The sequence below is a fragment of the Phascolarctos cinereus genome, unplaced genomic scaffold (genome assembly GCF_003287225.1).
Source record: "Phascolarctos cinereus isolate Bilbo 61053 unplaced genomic scaffold, phaCin_HiC Scaffold_5;HRSCAF=322, whole genome shotgun sequence".
NCBI classification, from domain to species: Eukaryota; Metazoa; Chordata; class Mammalia; order Diprotodontia; family Phascolarctidae; genus Phascolarctos; species Phascolarctos cinereus.
The window spans coordinates 259,410,240-259,429,010 of record NW_027555958.1 but is presented as its reverse complement, the minus strand read 5'-3'; the positions used below and the strand labels follow the sequence as shown (position 1 = coordinate 259,429,010).

At 37.8% G+C, this 18,771-nt stretch overlaps 1 protein-coding gene and 1 pseudogene across 4 annotated transcripts in view; both read right to left on the bottom strand.

Annotated features, from left to right (window-relative positions):
* Window positions 1-18,771, bottom strand: part of TBCD (tubulin folding cofactor D) — a 502,517-nt gene that overhangs the window by 159,290 nt on the left and 324,456 nt on the right. For all 4 annotated transcript variants that reach the window (XM_078155768.1, XM_078155769.1, XM_020987528.2 and 1 more), the window contains 3 exons: window positions 11,511-11,573; window positions 6,626-6,702; window positions 2,743-2,824 (listed from right to left, as the gene is read on the bottom strand). In XM_078155768.1, the coding sequence (XP_078011894.1) occupies window positions 2,743-2,824; window positions 6,626-6,702; window positions 11,511-11,573 (222 nt within the window). The remainder of the gene's footprint in view (window positions 1-2,742; window positions 2,825-6,625; window positions 6,703-11,510; window positions 11,574-18,771) is intronic.
* On the bottom strand, window positions 8,438-10,841 carry LOC144457938 (cellular retinoic acid-binding protein 2 pseudogene; annotated as a pseudogene).

Sequence of the window (18,771 nt, the reverse complement as noted above, 5' to 3'; positions counted from 1 at the left end):
GAAAGGATGGCAAAGACCTCAAAAGAAAAAAGGAAATTTTGCAGAGAGGTGGGTTTTAAGAGGAAAAACTAACATAGTAAGATCTGTAATGCAGACTGTAAACTATGTCTGTTCATGCTGTGTGACACAAAGACTTGTGTTTTATCCAAAGATGCAGAAGGCCTTTACTCATGGATCATTGCCTTAGAGTACAGGGCTCATTCTCTGAGGAGCACCTCTCACACTCACAAGTTGAACTAGGGGACAGGAGGTGGGTATGCTATTAAACTGAGAAGAAGTTTCACAATGTCACCTATGGAGCTACTGCTTTGAGTGATTGGGATATAGTTACATCATAACAGCCCTATAGAACTTGATGTAAAGTATAAGAAGAGGGAGGGAGACTGCCTGCTTGTTTGGCAGAGGAGAGGACGAAATAGGGAGTTATGCTGGGTAAAGGATAAATGTATTAGAGATAAATCCAAGATTTGATTATCTTCTAGAGAGGTCAGATTTAAGCCTTTCTTGCCACCCTCCAATTTGTTGAGAACATGACTATTTGGGGTCATGCTATGGCCCTTTGGGGGCCAGCACTTTAGAAACCACTGGTCAAAACCATGCATGCAAAATTTAAGCACATACTGTTTTGTGCTATATAATTTTCAGTGAAGGTAGCAAGTCTTCCCCAACACTAGAGAGGGTAAGCTCCTGAAGAAGATACTTAATATTTTGTATTTTCAAGCCTTGACTCCTATTATATTATAAGATACTTGAGGACAGTTATTTAGTTTTATGGTTTTTGCATCCCCTTCACAACACAAAATAAAATATTTTGCATATGGTAAATTCTCAAGAAAAAGTGGATTGATGTGCATTGAATTTACTTGTCTAACAATCATGTATTTTCTCATCATTCTCACACATGTTCATGCCAGAGAAATGGCCAGACAAATGGTTTTCCAACTAAATGACAAAAGCTGCTTAACTTTAAGTCCTCTTCCAACATCTCCTCAATTCCATAAGCAAAACCCTACCCAACCTTTCCTAAATTCCATGAAAAAGTCACCCTAAACACTTTCAAACCATAAAGAAAGGAGGCACAAAAAGTTGATAAGAGGTAATAATATATAGAGCCATAATCACCAACTACTTTAAAAAGTTACCTCTTACTCTAAACCATATGAACACAGCAAAACCCACAAATGACACAAAGCTCTTGGTAAAGCAATAGAAGTAGTGTAATGCAACGGAAAAGACACTGGACTTCAAGTCAAAATGATCACATTGGAGTCCCAAGTCTGCTACCTAGCAGCAATCCAAGTCACAACCTTTCTGGACTTTTGTTTCCCGATACGAAAGAATGCTTAAACTACTTAGCTCACAAACAAGGTAGCAGAGTAGAATCAGAGGATTTGTGGTAAAATTCCACCTCTGAAACATTGCCTGTATGACTCTGGGTAAGTCATTTCTCATCTCTGGCTTTCAGTTTCCTCATGAGGAAAACAAGAGGGTGGAACTAGATTATTTTTAAGGTGTCACTCAGCTTTAAATTTATGAACCTATAATGAAGGTATTTGTGAGGAATGTGCTTCATAAGCTAAAAAGTTTACATAAATATGACATTATTATTGTAAATGTAAAAGTTGTAAAAACATACTTCCCTATCAAATTGAGACCTTACAGAAGCACACAAGCAAAAAAACGAAGCCACAAAAACCACCCCTGACCCTCTCCCTTTTGAGTTAAGTATCACAGGACATTCTACTGGAAAAAAGGTACTTCTTGCTCATATACAGTATTATATTCCTCATACACTGACTTCCCTAGGAAAAAAAATAGAAATCTCTGTTTAAATTGTTTCAAATTCAAAACCACAGTTCTAAAAGAAGTAACTTGAGTCAGCAGTTTATTTACTGACAATAATTTACATTACTGACAAGTAATGCTTTATGGTATATGTAAACAGAACTTCATTCAAGAGCGGACACTAATGCAGGGGTTCTTAAGCTTTTTTTCAAGATATGGAATCCCTTGTAACTCTGGTGAAACCTATGGACCCCTTCACAGAATAATGTTTTTAAATGCATAAAATAAAATACACAAGATTATAAGAGAAACCAACTACATTAGTAATAATAATATCTAACATTTATATAGTGCTTATTATGTGCCAGGTACTGAGCTAAGTGTTTTACAATTTTTATGGCATTTGATCCCCACAATAACTCTGGGAGGTAGGTGCAATTATTGTCCCCCTTTTACAGATGAGGAAACTAGGTAAATAGAGGTTAAGTGACTTGCCCACGGTGATACAACTAGTAAGGGTCTGAGGCCACATCTGAACTCAGGTTTTCCTGACATTAGTCCTGGTGTTCAATCCACTATGACCTTAGCATCAAATAAAGACGTCATTCATTTCCCACTCAAGTTCATAGACTCTCTAAAGTCTATCTGAAGACCCCTTGCTCTGTCTACCTCAGATGAAGAAACCTTCTATTACGGGTATTATCCCATCTCTTGAATCCCTCCAGGGCAATATTTCACACAGAACAAAAAGCTTGTGTACATTAATTATTATATAAGTATATTTTCCAGTGATTAAGTAAACCTTAAAATTATACACAACTAGGTTGGGCTTATAATTATACTAATCCACGGTGGTGGTGTTTAAAGGCCCCTTTTTCCATTCTCTATCAGTACATTAAACAGGGATAATTAATGGTATTAATTAAAGAAAACAGACAAGACATATGAATCACTTACCCTGTAGAACAGGATCAGCTTCTCCATGGTAATTCAGGTAGTATTCATTGCACAAAGCTGCCAGGGCTGACACAGCAGCTTCCTAAAATAAAGTCAAACCTGGGAGGTTATAAAAAGCTTCTATGACTTGAAGAGATGACTAAGAAATAATTGTACTATTAATGACTATAAGCATAGTGATTCTTTATTTTTAATCAATAAAAATAGAAACAAGATGATGTCATTCCTTTCTAAGATATATATGTTCCAAACTCATACCATAAAAGATTCTCTTTGGAGTTAATCAATTCAAAATAGAGTAGATAAATTGGTTCTCCATCAGGATCAATGTTCTCAAAACACTAAAGGCAATTCTAAACAATATTTTTCTTCTCATCCAGTGAAATAAAATAGGAAAAAAAATACCATCATCACAAGCAGAAATTAACCCAAATTAGCTCATTTTTATAAATGAACTTCAACAGAAAAAACATTCAGATGGAAAGATCACAACTCAGTATCAGTAATGTTAAATTAGTATGACAAGTATGTCTGAACTGTCAAGAACTGTAAGAAAACAATGAAGAGAAAATACTGTAAAAGGAGAGAAGACAACATGTTTTGGAAAAAAAAACACAGTTTTTCAGAAAAATCCTGTATAGATTATAGATTTATAGCTGGAAGGGGTATAGAAGTCATTTAGCTGGACCCACTTTACTTTCTTAAATTTTATTTTTCCAATTAACACACATTTCTTTTCTTCTCCCAATTCCCTCACCCCTAATGTGAAAGGAAAAAATCTAAAAAAAAAAAAAAAAACCACCTTGCACAACCTAGATTTCCAGTAAATCCTGGAGTATTTACATAAGACTCTTCCAGATTGATTCCAGATGATTCAGTGGAGAGGTGGAGTTGATGCAATCACTTTTGAAAGCAGAGACATTCTTCATTCTTACTAGGTGAGAGATACATAAGTTTCTAGATTTCCTTCAGAGATCCATGGGGGCAGGGGAAAGGTTTTCAAAAGGGAGATATGCAGAGGAAAGCTGGCTCCTCATTTCTTTGATTTCTACCTAGCCTGTCCAGAGACTTAGGTGAATTTCCCTTTTGATGAGATTGTGATCTCTCTTTTGGTTGAACAGAGATACCTCTGCTCTAAGTACAGGGCTATTTACTTAGGGTATTTTCTGTTATATTCTAATTTGAAAAACTTCTCTGATTTCTGTTTGTTATTTCGGTGGATAAATGGGTTTGTATCAACATTTGTGATGGTCTTTGGTGTAATCAGCTTTTCATTGGCAAGAGTCAAGCCTATGGGTATAAGCTTTGGGTTTTACCTTCATTATTTGCATTATACCTATACGTTACTCCTTTAAGTGATAACAATGAGGAAAGTGATGCAGGTAGGTGGCTCAACAGCTAGATCACAGGGCCTGGAATCAGGAAGAACTGAGTTCAAATCTGAACTCAGATACTTACTAGCTGTGTGAACTTGGACAAGTCACTTAACCTCTGTTTGCCTCAATCCACTGGAAAAGGAAATGGTAGCATTGGTGTGTTATGGTTCATAAAGATCAGACACAACTGAACAAATGAACAACAATAACAGTCAAGAAAGTAGCCTGAACCTTAAAAAAAAACAATTTCCTAGAACAGCAATATTTAAGAAGGGCAGACAAATATAATCTGAATCCAGTACCCCTCTCTTTCTGAAGAAAATAGAACAGCCAGACTCAATATAGCTTCTATTACTCCCCTACAGCCAGGGAAAAAAATCTTATATAGATGCCAGTAAGATGGCAGAAATCTATCAATACTTCCCTGTAATTTATTTTTAGACAATCCATGTGGACATATATATCTTAAATAGGCAACACATATCATATCTGTAATAAATATGCATTTTGAAGAAAAAGAAATTCTCACATTATCCTTGTCCAAAAATGTATGACTCATTTTGTAACCTGAATCCATCCGTCACTATAAGGAGTGAGTAGCACAGATAATCCTCAGTCCTTTGGAATCCTGCCAACCCACTTTAAAATGATTCATTTTATAAATGAGGAAAGTGAAGTCCCAAAAGGCAAAGAGCTGGGACATGAACTTAGGTTCTTTGACTTTAAAATGCCTAGCTCTAAAAAGACTGGCTCTATTTAATATGTCATTCTCAAGAAGTGAATGGTGATCAGTTGAATTCAATTATTAAGTGCCTATTATGTACAAATCACTTGTTAGGTGCTAGCCTCACAAAGACAAAAGTGAAAAAAGTCCTCTGTTTTTAAGGAGCTTACAGGTCTTGGATGAATACAGTCGCGAACACTGTATAGATGAGTAAATACAAATTAATTTCAAGAGGGTGACACTAGATGAATCCTTGGGTAGGAAATAGCAATGGCAAATAGCCATTCTCTGAAGGAAGCTACACATTCTGTGTGGCTAAGGTGAGGAGGGAACACATTCCAGATATGGGAGAACATCTGTGCAAAACTATGGAGGTAGAAAACAGAATTTTGCATACATTAAACAAGTAGGAGGCCAGTGCGACTAGAAACAAGCATGGATGAAATCAAGCTAAAAGCATTTATTAAGTGCCTATGTGCCAGTCACTGGTTTGTAACATAATTTTTAAAAGATCAATAATTTTATTAAAATAGAATTTGAAAAAAACACAATTTATAAAGTACACAGGAACAGATAACATTAAAAACTGAGATGACAGGCAGGATGGAAATAGTGGGTTTTGAAAGAGCCTAAGGTAATTTAGCGACCAAATCCCATTCATGTTTTAAGAGTTAAAAGTCTTATTTCATTAAAAAAGCTAATCTGATGGTAATAATATTATTGTAACCAATGGCCCCTTTGAGGAGCAAAGATGATAGACATCTCACAATTCCAAAGTCTAAGTGTAACATAACACTGAATTAACACAGTCATGCTACTTTCCCGCCACTTTCATTACCTCAACTTGTACTATGCATGTAAAAAACTTGGTTCAACTACAAACGAGGGTTCTACTCTCAAAATATTTACACAGAAGCATATTAGTGAAAGTGTAGGAAAAAGAAAGATAACTTTATTGAATTCTGGAAGACAACTTAAATTATTCAAGTACTAGTCAAGTCATTTCTAACCTATATTATGATTGGCACAGACTTTCTTGAACATCCCTTCTGAATCTAACAGTCTATATATAAATTTATGAATTTCTGGTACCACACTACAGAACTGTAAAAGTCATCTGAACTTGCAAACATGAAAAGAAATTAATAAAATAGGAAAAAGAAGTATTTGCAAGGAGAACAAAAAGTAAAGAATATAGGTATCACTATCATTGATAGCAATACCAGGGTTTTACCAATCAAAGTAGAATATACTATATATAATTATAACATTATTAATTATAACAAATATAATCATTATGATATTGACAAAATTATAAGAGGAAAGTTAAGTATAGCACATAGATAGAGGGCTGGAACTGGAATCAAGCAAAATGAATTTAAGCTTTGCCTGCTTGTGTGATCTTGGACAAATGACTTAACTTCCCTAGATACTATGTACCAGGGATGTAATAAGTAGTTTACAAATATTATCTCATTTCATCTTCACAACAATCATTTGAAGTAGGTGCTATTACCACACTCATCTTACCATAGAGGAAACTAAGGCAGACAGAGATTTAAGTAATTTGTCCAGGGTCATTCAGTTAGAAAGTATGTGAGGCTAGATTTGAACTCAGGTCTTCCTGACTCTAGGCTACTACATGGATAGTGCCCTATTCATGGTGCCAGATAGTTGCCTCTATAAACACTTAGTACCTTGATACGAAAAGAGAGAAAAAAAAACAGAAAATAATCACAGGCATGATTTTGTGAAAAGTCGGAGTGTGAAAAGATAATTGTACCTTGATATGCTGTCTTGAAGTACTTGAGATAAGATGGAGATTTTTTAAACTATCACTTATTAACCACTGCCAGCTACCTGTTAAAAAAGAACAAAAATATATATTTACCTAATAAAGTAGCAAAGAAAATACCTACAGTAAAAAAGCAAAAACAAACAAACAACTTGATTTTTGTAATACTTTTTATATCTTAATAGTTTTCCTGGTATATCAGTTCTTTCAGGAAAAAGAGTTCAGGAGAAAAAATAGGTCTATATGGATGCAAGGGTGGGGAACCTGCAGCCTTGAGGCCACATGTGGCCTTCTAAGTTCTCAAGTGCAGCCCTCTGACTGAATCCAAACTTCACAGAATAAATCACCTTAATAAAAGGATTTGTTCTGTAAAACCTGGACCCAGTCAAAAAGCCAAGCCCAAAGACCTAGAAGGCCATATATGGCCTCGAGGCCACAGATTTACCCCTGAATAGAGTCAAGTACCCTTGGGTAACTCTACAGAGTCCCTTAAACAAAAGCTTAGCGTAACAGACAAGGAAGTATGTCTTAATATGTACAAAAGTATAATTTTAAACGGTAAAATGCCTTTGGAAACATTATCACAGAAATGATGATAAAATCTAGCCATATTAAAAATGTTTTTTACTAAAAAAAAAAATCTAGACACATCCATCGGGGTCCCTCTCCATTTTACATCAAGCTGTGACTTCTTTTAGTTAAGGTAGTAACTCTGTTAAAAGGATATAAAAATTAGATCTCCCAAAATATTTTTTGAATTAATAAGTCATTTTCTCTCTCTTCTACCATCCCATCTTTCCCCATTTAAATAATGACCAAAAAAAAAAAAGGAAATGAAAATCCTCATAACAAATATGCATAATTGTAAGCCAAGTATATTTCTACATTGCCCTCCTTAATGGCCAAGTCCAAAAAATATATCTCATTCTGCATTTTGAATCAATCACCAATCTAACAGGACATACATAGCATTGTTCATAATACATTCTCTGGAGGCCTGGTTGGGCACTGTATTTATCTGACTTTCAAAATATTTTTGTTGTTCTTTTAACAATGTTGTTTTCTTTGTATAAATTGTTCTCCTAGTTCTGCTCACTTTACAGCAGGTCATACAAATCTTCTCAGGTTTCTGTGAAATTGTCCTTTTTGCCATTTTGTATGACACAGAAATATTCCATTACATTCATATGCCACAATTGATGCACACTCTTCTTGTTTCCAATTCTTCGCTCTAACAAAAAAGCTACTATAAATATTTTTGTATATATAAATTCTTTTCCTTTCTCTTTAATCTCTCTGAGGTATATGCTCAGTAGTATCACTGGGTCAAAGGATAATATACTCAAGGCAGCCGGGTGGCACAGTAGATAGAGTGCTAGGCTTGGAGTTAACCTGTTTGCCTCAGTTTCCTTAATAGGAATAATAATTACAACTTCATACGTTGTTGTAAGGATCAAATAATAACAGTCAACAATCCACCACCTGACAGAAATGCCACAAGCTACTCGAGAGATCGAGGTCTATACTGGAAAAGCTAAGAGGACAATTTTAGTCTCAGTGTAAGATGTGATCCTCCTGGCTCAGCTTCTCCATTGTGTTCCTTTGAAAAGCAATGTTACCCACCCGGCTATTCCTGAGTCTGGCTATGAGGTGGAACTGATACTGCATGGTTGGAAAACTACGAATTAACTGAATTCTAAGAATGTTTTAATCCTGCCATACTTAGTATAAATCTTGTCCCTGCTTTATCTTTTTATAGCAAATTTCTATAATCAGAACAAGTAAAAGATATAAGCACAATGCAAGTGTGTGAGATCTTGCTGTTTTGACCTGAAAATATCCCATATCCATATCCCAAATTACTGAAATTAAATCAGTAACATCTTCAATTTGGTTTGGGGAAGAGAATTTTAGTGCAATTAACCTATCTGGCCTAATCACTACTTAAGTATCCTCCCAAGTCTTTTGTTATCTGGCCAAGGATGGAAAACTTCTACTGGGAAAAGTGTTGTTACTTCCCAATAGCATCTGATCCTCTTAAAGGAATTTGGAATCAGAATGGAAACTTTCAAGAAAGTAACAAGATCAGGTTAAATGTAAATAATTTTAATGGGGCTCTTGTACTTTTACTCCTCCCTATATTTTGGCCCTAGAGACTTGCTTATCAGAATTGTGTCTTCTAGACTACAAGCCATTTACCTACATTTGGCAGCAAACAGTGGGTACCAGACTATTTCTCTCCATTGTCCCCTGCATGCAGCCTGTGCCCCCTTACAGTTAACTTCCTCCGTAGGACTCCAGCAAGGCAGGGACAGCTCTAGGCTCCTTGCCAGCAGTAAGCAGTTTCAGAAGCCAAGACCTTCACCTCATCTCAAAAGAATTTAGGTCCCATTTGTTTGAGGGGGGTATGACTGGGTATGCACTCCAGACCCCTTCCCTTTTTGAATTTTCCCATGAATTCCAGGAACCCTGGTATTTGCCTGAGGCATCCTCAAATAATCCTTCCAAATGTCCTTTCACAATGGTCTGACCTTCAATTCTCTGTTACCTCTAACTTAGCCCAGCCCTTTGTTGTCTGTTACCTCCAGATCATCACAGCCTCTTCCCACATTTGATTCCATCTAGACCCACTCCTTGTCCATCTTGCCCCATTAAATTGCCCAGATTCTTAAAATCCAGCCAATAGTGCAGATTCTTAAAATCTCGCCCAACTCAACCAAAGTTTTAATGAACCTTGTCTCTGACTGAAAGAAGTCTTGACTTGAATTTTTTCAAGGAAGGACCCGCATCTCTCGCCTTGAATTTCGGAGTTCCCAGCATCCCTAGACCGAACCTGTGTCATACTTTGGGTATGGGTACTTCTGGATACAGATCATTCTTGGTCCTGATTACAGAGGCTAAAACTAGGCCCCATCTTCTCTAGGAATTGTTTGGCCCTGTCTCTTGCCACTACTTTCCTAAAATACCCCTCCAAATTTTAAAATGGAAAATTCCTAACAGATGCATTTCTGGTTATCATGATTTGATAGCAATGGAGAATGAATAGGAGAATAAATAGATAATAAACTAGCAAAATAAACTACAGGCCCAGGTTATCTGGATGCAACATTAGGCTGGGGCTGCATAGATACTGCTTGGGGCATTTCTTCTACTGTAATTGGGGCAATGAGGCTACCCTGGGACTGAAGCCTTTCTTCTGATGCTCTGGGATTCTTTTTTTTTTTAAGCTTTCAGATAGTTTAATAACATTAACAAATAAATATTCCAAACTGAATCAGCTACAGGGATATGGGGAAAAAAGGGAATGCTGTGGGATAGAGGGAGAGGCCTTAGGGATAAAGCAGAGACGATGGGCTTCTGTCCAGTGTTGATGGGGAGCGTTCTCTTGCTCTCTTTCTCTCCCTCTTGGGATCTCTCAGAAATGGAGAAGATCTCTCCCGGGCAGAGTCTCTTGATCAGAGACAGAGGGAGGGAAGTAAAATCCCTCGCCAGGGTGGTCAGGGATTCATTTAGGATGGGTTAGGTGAAATGGGAAGGGGTAGAGAAAGCAGAGGTAGACTCTAGGAAGTGCCCAGGATGCTGGCTTCCAGATATAACAAGGGACAAGGCAGGGCAGGGGAGCAGGTCAGAGAACTAGATGGGTAGAGTTGGGAGGAAAGCTTGACAAGGTAAACAAAAAACTCTGAAGTTGAGTGGTTATTGGGAGGCCATGAAGCAGGAGAGATGTGGAAGACATAGGGGACCCTCACAGCACATCCCTTCAGCACTCACTCCCTGATGTAGACCCTGGTGCACACCACATCATCTGCCGTCATGGTCAGGATCACCTCTCCATCACTGGTCAGCTCCTGGGACCAGGAGGTCTTGGGTTCCTCCCCTTTCAGGAGTCTCTGTTCACAGACCATCTTGTTCTGATTTTCCCACTTCACCAGGCTCTTATAGGGCCTCCCATCCACTGTCTGCTCCTCAAACTCTTCCCCGATTTTGAAGTTAATCTCAGTGGTCCTCACAGTGGTAAAAGTTTTGATGTAGAAACTCTCTCCATCCTGTTTAATCTCCACTGCTGGCTTTGAGGCAGCTGCCACAGCAATCTTCCTTAGCATCACATTCACTCCCAATGCTTTGAGCAAGCCCTCAAAGTTTTCTGAAAAGATGATCTTCCAATTCCTGGAGAAGCTGGACATCTTGGCAGAAAGTGGGTAAACTTTCCCCTGGAAATGGGGCTTGGAGTACTGGAAGCTCCAAGAGCCACCTCTTTCTCCTTCCCACCGAGGGATCTCTAAGCACCACGAGCAAAGGAGACAATCACCACAAAACCCCAAAGCTGGGCAATGCTCTGGGATTCTTGTACCATCTTAGCACTAGGCTTTCCTGAGGGCCTTTCTTTCCACTGCCTCAAGATCCAGCTTGGATCTGTTCTGGTCTTCTGCCTACACCAGAAGCCACCCGGTCTGAGATCAGGTTGCTTCCCACTTCACCATGTCTTCCATCTGCTCTGGTTTGTATCTATTCAGAGCCTCCACAGGATTCACAGGAGTTTTGCAATCTTTTTGTGTACTCCTGGTTTGGATAACATGTATAATTGATTTGCTTTGGGTTTTCTTTTTCTTTCAATCTAGTACATTTTAGAGAAAAAAAGCTGGAGCATTTGTGAAGTATCTGGATTTCTCTATACTCTATACCACTACTTTCCTAAAATACCCCTCCAAATTTTAAAATGGAAAATTCCTATGACCTTGACCTAACAGATGCATTTCTGGTTATCATGATTTGATAGCAATGGAGAATGAAGAGGAGAATAAACAGATAATAAACTAGCAAAATAAACTACAATGATTGAAAGCTACTAATTGAAGTGAAAAAAATTACTTACCAATTACAGGATCACCTTGAAAAGGCATTTTGGAAAGTGACAAATTTTTTATCAAGGTGCAAACTAGAAGAAAAAGGAAATTTTTTTAAACTTTCATAAAAAATTCCAAAGAAATATTTCAATTTTAAAAATTAATTCTGTTGCCAATCTAGAACCTGAAAGCTACAGGTCAGTGATTTCAAACTCAAGTAGAAAGGGGGCCACATAAGGATCCCTGTGGACTGCATACTGACCTAGTTTTAAAATGTGATATTATCTATGTTTTATTGTATTTTTATTTATTTCATTAAACATTTCCCAATTACATTTTAATCCGGTTCCAAACTTTTGCTGTAGGTAGAATCTTCCTAATACATCAAAAACATAAATCAGTTTCCTCTATATTGTTTTGTTATTACAAATTACCCAAAAATCTAAATATGTTTGCTAGACAACCAAGTCTGTACTCCTGAATTTTTTTTTCTGGGATTTAAATCATGATAAGAATAAGTTCAAGGGGTAAGCACAAAGGTACAACTACCTTAGACTTAGGCCAGACACAGAGGAGGCTGCAAAAATGTGTCAGAACTTGTAGAAGTACCTCCCTGCTGTACTGGAAACTGGACTTAGTTCAGGGAAGAATCCAGATGGTATACATAGGTTTCCTGAGCCTATTCAATTATGAACCTGTCCCATAGGCTTTAGAGTTTTCCAAAGATTCAGGCTACTTGGAGAGAAGGAGGTTGTTACAATCATGTTGCAATTGTGGAATGGTATAGAATAATCAATCTCTACATCTGTGATTTATTTAACCCAAAGTTACTTACTAGTAAGCTTAACTATATAGAGGTTTATCATCCTTGTTAGCTATTATGGTAGCTGGCACATGTGCTTGGAATTGTTTTTAAAAGTTTTCTGTCCCAAAAGGTATTCTTATTTTGTGACCTGCTAAGGTAGGAACTGAGTTTCTATAAAATACAGGGTGACTACCATATGCACAGAAGGAACCAGCCTCTTCAATGGTTCCACACAATTCACATCAGGAAGCAAGTAATTAGAAAGTTACTTTGCCTACACCTGACTAGTGTGTGAGGAGACCTATTTGGGACATTTTCAGAGAAATAAGAGAAGAAAACAAGGGAAGGGAAAAGGTATTTATTAAGTGTCTACTACCTGCCAAGTATTGAGCTAAATGCTTTACAAATATTATCTCTTTTGATTCTTATAACATCACTGAAAGGTAGGCATTATTATGATCCCTATTTTACAGGTGAAGAAATAGAGGCAGACAGAGGTAAGTGCTGGTGTTACACAGCAAGAATTAATTAGCAAGTCTGAGGCTGGAGGAACTCTGATTGTCCCGACACTAGGCCCAGTACTCTGTCCACCATGCCATCTAGCTGTCAATAAGCTCCTGACCAGTAAATGGGTTACTCAATTATTCTCTGGAGTCAAGAACTGCCAAAGATAAAAGAAATCATCATCTTTGGCAGTTCTTACACCAGTTGATTAAATCACTGAACTACTAGGAGATGGAGTGAGGCCAGGCCAAGAATGATAATCATAGGACAGCAAAGCCCAGTGAAAAACCTAACTCAAAGGGTCTCAATGTGGTAGTGTTTTATGAAAATGTGGAAGAATGGACTATAGGTGATTGCTTTGAAGATTTTGATAAAAGAAAGCCCCTAATTTGCTGCTACCTTCGCATTTTACATAGTAAACAAAAGGGACATACACTCTACATAGACATGGAGGTAAGTGCCTTCAGATAAGGGCTGAACTCATGCTAAAGACCTGATATTGCTAACTAGTGTTAACTAATATTTTCTCTACAGAAATATGTAAAAATCTACTTTGTACCTTTGACTACATCTCATGAAGCAGTAAAAGTTAAAGGAAAAGAAGATGGTAACTTGAAATGAAAGGGAAGAATTTAATGCGAGTCCTCAGAAAAGCTCTATCTTGAGATCTAGCACAATAATGACCGTCTCAATGGTCAAACTATGAATTTGCCCTTTGATGGCACAGTGGAAAAAGCACTGAATTAGGAAAGTAGAGCACTGACTAAGAAGAAGAATCAGGAGAAGTGGATTTGAATCTGGGTTCTATTAATTACTACTTATTATAATATTGGGTAAATTATTACAAATAATTTATTCCACTTTAAGGTTTATAGAGTACTTTCCTCAGAAGACACTTAAGAAGTTGGTAGGGCAAGTATTATAACCCCATCTTGCAGATAAGGAAACTGAGATTTACTGAGGTTCTTAGAAACATAGATCTAGAACTGGGAAGAATTCCCAAAGTTATGTTTATCTCATTTTGTGTATGAAGAAACTGCAGTTTGGTGAGATTTCCAGAATCATGTAACTATTAAATATGCAAATTAGGATTTGAATCTTTCATGATTTTAAGTTCAGCTCTTTTTTTACTATGACCTCTCCCATCCTTAATTTTCACATCTGTAAAATGAGGAGGCAGGAAGAAATGATCTCTAAGGGCCTTATCTACATTTTTATGATTAATCCAATTGCAAGACAAAAGTAGAAGGTCCCCCACAAAGGCAGTAATCCTTAAAGGATGGAGGTAATGAAAAAACATAATAAAGACTACTTATGTTTATGTAGCATTTTGATGATAATTGCCATGCTATTCTTATTAAGGAAAACATGAGGGCAGCCAGGTGGCACAGTGCAGGGTCGGGAGTTAGGAAGACTTATCTTTCTGCTCTGGCCTCAGACACTTACTAGCTGTGTGACCCTGGATAAGTCACTTACACTATTAACCTCAGTTTTCTCATCTGTAAAATGAGCTGGAGAAGGAAATGGCAAACTACTCTAGTATCATTGACAAGAAAACCCCCAAATGGGGTTACAAAGAGTTAGACACATCTGAAAAATGACCAAACAAGAAAAGTTAACAACTCTTATTAAGGCTGAGAAACAGCGTGGATCTGCTAAATATATTCTTCTACCCCATCTCCAACTAAGTCACTATTTTCAGGAGAGAAATGCTGAGCAAGTAAGCTGGGGAAAGCACATGTTTTCTCATCCAATGGCCGCATTACAGCTCCAAATAGCTGATCCTGAATCACAGAAACTCATCCATTAAAATCAGTCACCCACTACATAGAAATGATTATCATCTGTGCAGCTTTAGTCTAAAGGGCAAAAACAATGTCTTTATATCTAGCAAAATAAACCAAATATTGCAAAACCATTATATAATGCTAATCAAAAGTTCATTGACTGTTGAACTGCCAATTTTAATTATTCATATTGATAGGAATATGTTAATAGCTGTCAAATACACAAGAAATTTAGCTAAACCACAACTGCCAATAGCTCAGCAGAGCTCCAGGTCACTGTTGAAGCACACTGACCAAACACAGGCGATTTAAATATTCCCAGAAACTTGTCTATGCGTATTAAAAAAAATTGCATTTTTATAATTTTGGCATTCATCATTTATTCCAAATTAATTTCAGCAGAAATAAAAATATATTGAAAAAATATAATGAACCATGGCAAGTTTAGTTCTGTATCATAAAATTATATAATACTAGCATTAGAAGATATCTCAGAGACAATATAGTATAAACAATGGGCAGGCCCTTTCCTATCCCAAGCCTTGTTTGTATTTTTCTTAAATTTATTTGGTAAAGAATACATCTGCCAAATAATTTTACGTTGTTTTGCATAAATACCTGTGGTCAAACCTGTTCGTTATGTTGCATGGTGTCCCTTTGTGGCATGAGAGAGCCACATAGGAGAAACAGACCTTTCCTGGCACAGGCCTATAAGTTCAACACTCAGCCCACTATAAGAAAGTTCTCTTAAACTGGGGGCATGAGCAAGAGCCATTTTATAACTATACTTTTAAGTGGAGAATCACTATGAATCCATGCATAAACCTACATCATAGAAGGAAGTCCAAATTACAAACATAAACCACATGAGGGCAGGGACTGTTTTATGTTTTTATGCTTGTATATTCTAGAATATAGTACAAAATGATATTCTAATTGATTTGACCACTTATTTAAAGGATATTATGCATGTTGTGGTGATGGGACACTAATGATGGACCCCTAAAAGGTCCTGGACTTTCCCACGTGTCCCAGGTCCCTGGCGTTTGCCTGGAGCATCCAAGTCCTTCTCTGTTACCTCCTAGTCACTCCAGACTACTTGTCCACTCCTAGGTCACATCCAGATCTTCTCAGAGTCTTTCTGTATAAAAGGCCCATCTTGCCTCCATTAAAGGGCTCAGATACCTTAAGAGTCTGGCTCAGTTGTATTCTCATTACAAAGGTTCAGATCCTTAAAATCTGGCCAATAGCATGGATTCTTAAAATCTTGCCCATTTCAATCGGTGTTTTAATAAACCTTGTCTCTGACTAAAAGAAGGCTTGACTCAAATTCATTCAAGGCAGGATCTGCCTCTTCTGCCCTTGAATTTTGGGGTTCCCAGCACCCCTAAACTTCAACAGTGGAGAAGCATTCTCCTAACCCCTCATCTCTCTTCAAGAAAGTTTTAAAGAAAAACTATTTCTTCAAAATGTACTTGAAGACTGGATTGGCTCAGAGGATAAAGGTTCAAACTGTTGAACCTAAATTACCCAGGGTTTAGCCTGAGTCAGACCCAGCCCAGTAAAAACTGACATACACTAGAAAGGCTGGAACATCATAAGGTCCTTGAAGTGGGAGATAGGCAAAGCAGCAGAAAGAGAACCTAGCCTGGCCTTCATGCTTTCTGGCAGAGTGCTTTTTTTTCCCTTTTTTTTCTTTTTTACTAATTTGATTTATCAATAATCACTTCCATGAGCTTTTGAGTTTTAAAATTTTCTCCCCCTCCCTCTTCCCCTCCCTCCCCAAGATGGCATGCAATCTGATATAAGTTATACATATACATTCCTATTGAATACATTTTCACATTAGTCATGTTGTAATGAAGAATTAGAAGCAATAGGAGGAACCCCAAGAAAGAGGAAACAAAAGAAAACAGAAGAGAAAAAAGAGCAGACAGTATGCTTCAATCTGCATTCAAACTCCATAGTTCTTTCTCTGGGTGTGGATAGCATCATGAGACTTTTGGAGACTTTGCATTGCTGAGAAGGGCTAAGTCTATCAAAGTTAGTCATCCCACAATGTGGCTTTTACTGTGCACAATGTTCTCCTGGTTCTGCTCGCTTCACTCAGCATCAGACCACACAAGTCTTTCCAGGTTTTTCTGGTCTGCCCTGGCAGGATGCTTTTGGTATTGCCTCTAGAAATGGTAGTAGTTTAATGTGATACACCCTCCCCACAGGGACATTCTTGAGGGATGAGAATAAAGTGTTTGTGGCCATTCACAAAAAAAAAGGTAAGAACTGTGAGTATGCAGAGGTATATTTTGTGCCCTCTAGCTGTGTTAGGTCTCCCAGCCAGGTAATTTAAAGCCTCCTCCAAATTCTACTAGGAGATCTCTTTAGAACTCTTTTCAAAGCAGCCAGAGAACTGAATAGGAGGGATGGCAAAGAGATAATTCCTCCCCTTACAAAAGAATAAATTTAAAAGAACTGGGGATGCTGGGACTCAGCAAAGGTCTTAATCACCTAATTATCTCAGGGGAGGCAAGTAAAAGTTGGCCCACCTAGAAGGAAGTCATTTTTATGTAAACTGTTTGGCTTTGAATAACTTTTTGGAAATAACAACCCAGCAGAACTAGTAATCCTAAATCCTCCAATTGTAAATGGGCACAGAAAGCCAATGAAGGGTGCATGAGGGACCCCCAAGAGTGAGAAAACTTTAAAAAGGAGATTCATTAATTTTAGGATTGTTTAACAACAGTGCTGAACAAACTACTTGATTTTTATTTTGTTTGTGATTAATCTAGAATTTAAAAAGACAAATCAACATTTTGCTACCTGGATTTGATGATTCTTTGCTGCAAGTTATAGGGTGATGCACTTGAGAGGACAATGCTGAACTGTCCCAAAAGCCCAAAGACATTTGTGGAATTGGGAATATGCACAAATGTGCCAACTGTATCCTATTTATATTTCCACTCTCAGCCAAGAATTACAAATACAAAGAAATATAAACTGTAAACTGCTATTCTGTTAGTGTCTCCCAGGAGGGGCCCCTGAGAAGGGCAAAACAATTCCCAGGGACACTTCCCCAAAGCCAGCAGATGTGGCTAATCCTTGCATGTAGGAAATAGAATACATTCACAGACCTAGAGGAGCTACTTTGTAGCTTTGTGTGTTGCTTTCTGTCTTTCTCCCCAGGAGAAGCCAGAGCCAGACCCAAGAGGAGCAGCACTCATAGGGATTCTGTTAAACACAAACAGCAATCTTCTGCACAGGCAGAACTGAATCAGACCTGCTATAGTGGGCAGTTAGATAAGCAGTGCCAAGGCCTACAGTAATACTCTGTCCCAACATAGGGCATAAGAGCAAAGTCCATTTGTCCTGCAGTAGCCATTATCCTACCTGGATTCAGAGGGTAAGAGCTGAATGGGAAGTACACACAGGCAAGGAATATAGCAGCAGCAGCCAGAAGAGAGCAGATTCAGACCCTAATGGAAGCAAACAGCAGATTGGCTCGCAGCAGTACAGTGAAAGCTGGCTTGTAGAGCAGCAAAAGGTAGGTCCATTGTAGTGCACTGCTTTACTCTAATGTAAAATGGATTGGACTGTCCACATTAATGTCAGCACAACACCAAGTGACCATTGTACAACTTCTATGACAAAGGGGGTAGCACTGTTGGGAGCTTGGCTTTATGGCCAAAAAAAAAAAAAAAAGATAATGAAAATCAGCCCTAACAGAAGAAAGGGGTAAAGATTTTGTATTTCTCTCTGTTCCTATGGATATCCCAGAGAGGGGAAGGTCCTAATTGGTGGGCCAGGGAACATTAGTTATGTACTAGTGGTACAGGGCTATTCTCCCTGCCCTGGGATGACGATAGATGACTGTGTGGGAAGTATCATCATCTTTACTTTGGTCCTGATGTTCCTGGTGCTGTTCCTAATTATGAACACCCTTTTATATTGAGAAAACTACTGTGAACTAGAAAAATATGGCAACAACTACCATACAGAACTGATTATTTAAGACCTCAGACTTGGTTCTTCCAGAGACCATCACAGCTTTGGGTATTATTTCATGGAAATGTTTTTTGTTTTTGTTTTATTAAGTTATGTTTCTGCTTGCTTTTCTCTTCTTCCTTTAAGGCCACACCTACTCAAAGACCAGAAAGAGAATTTCTTACCAACAAATTCCTTGGCCATATGGTTCAACAT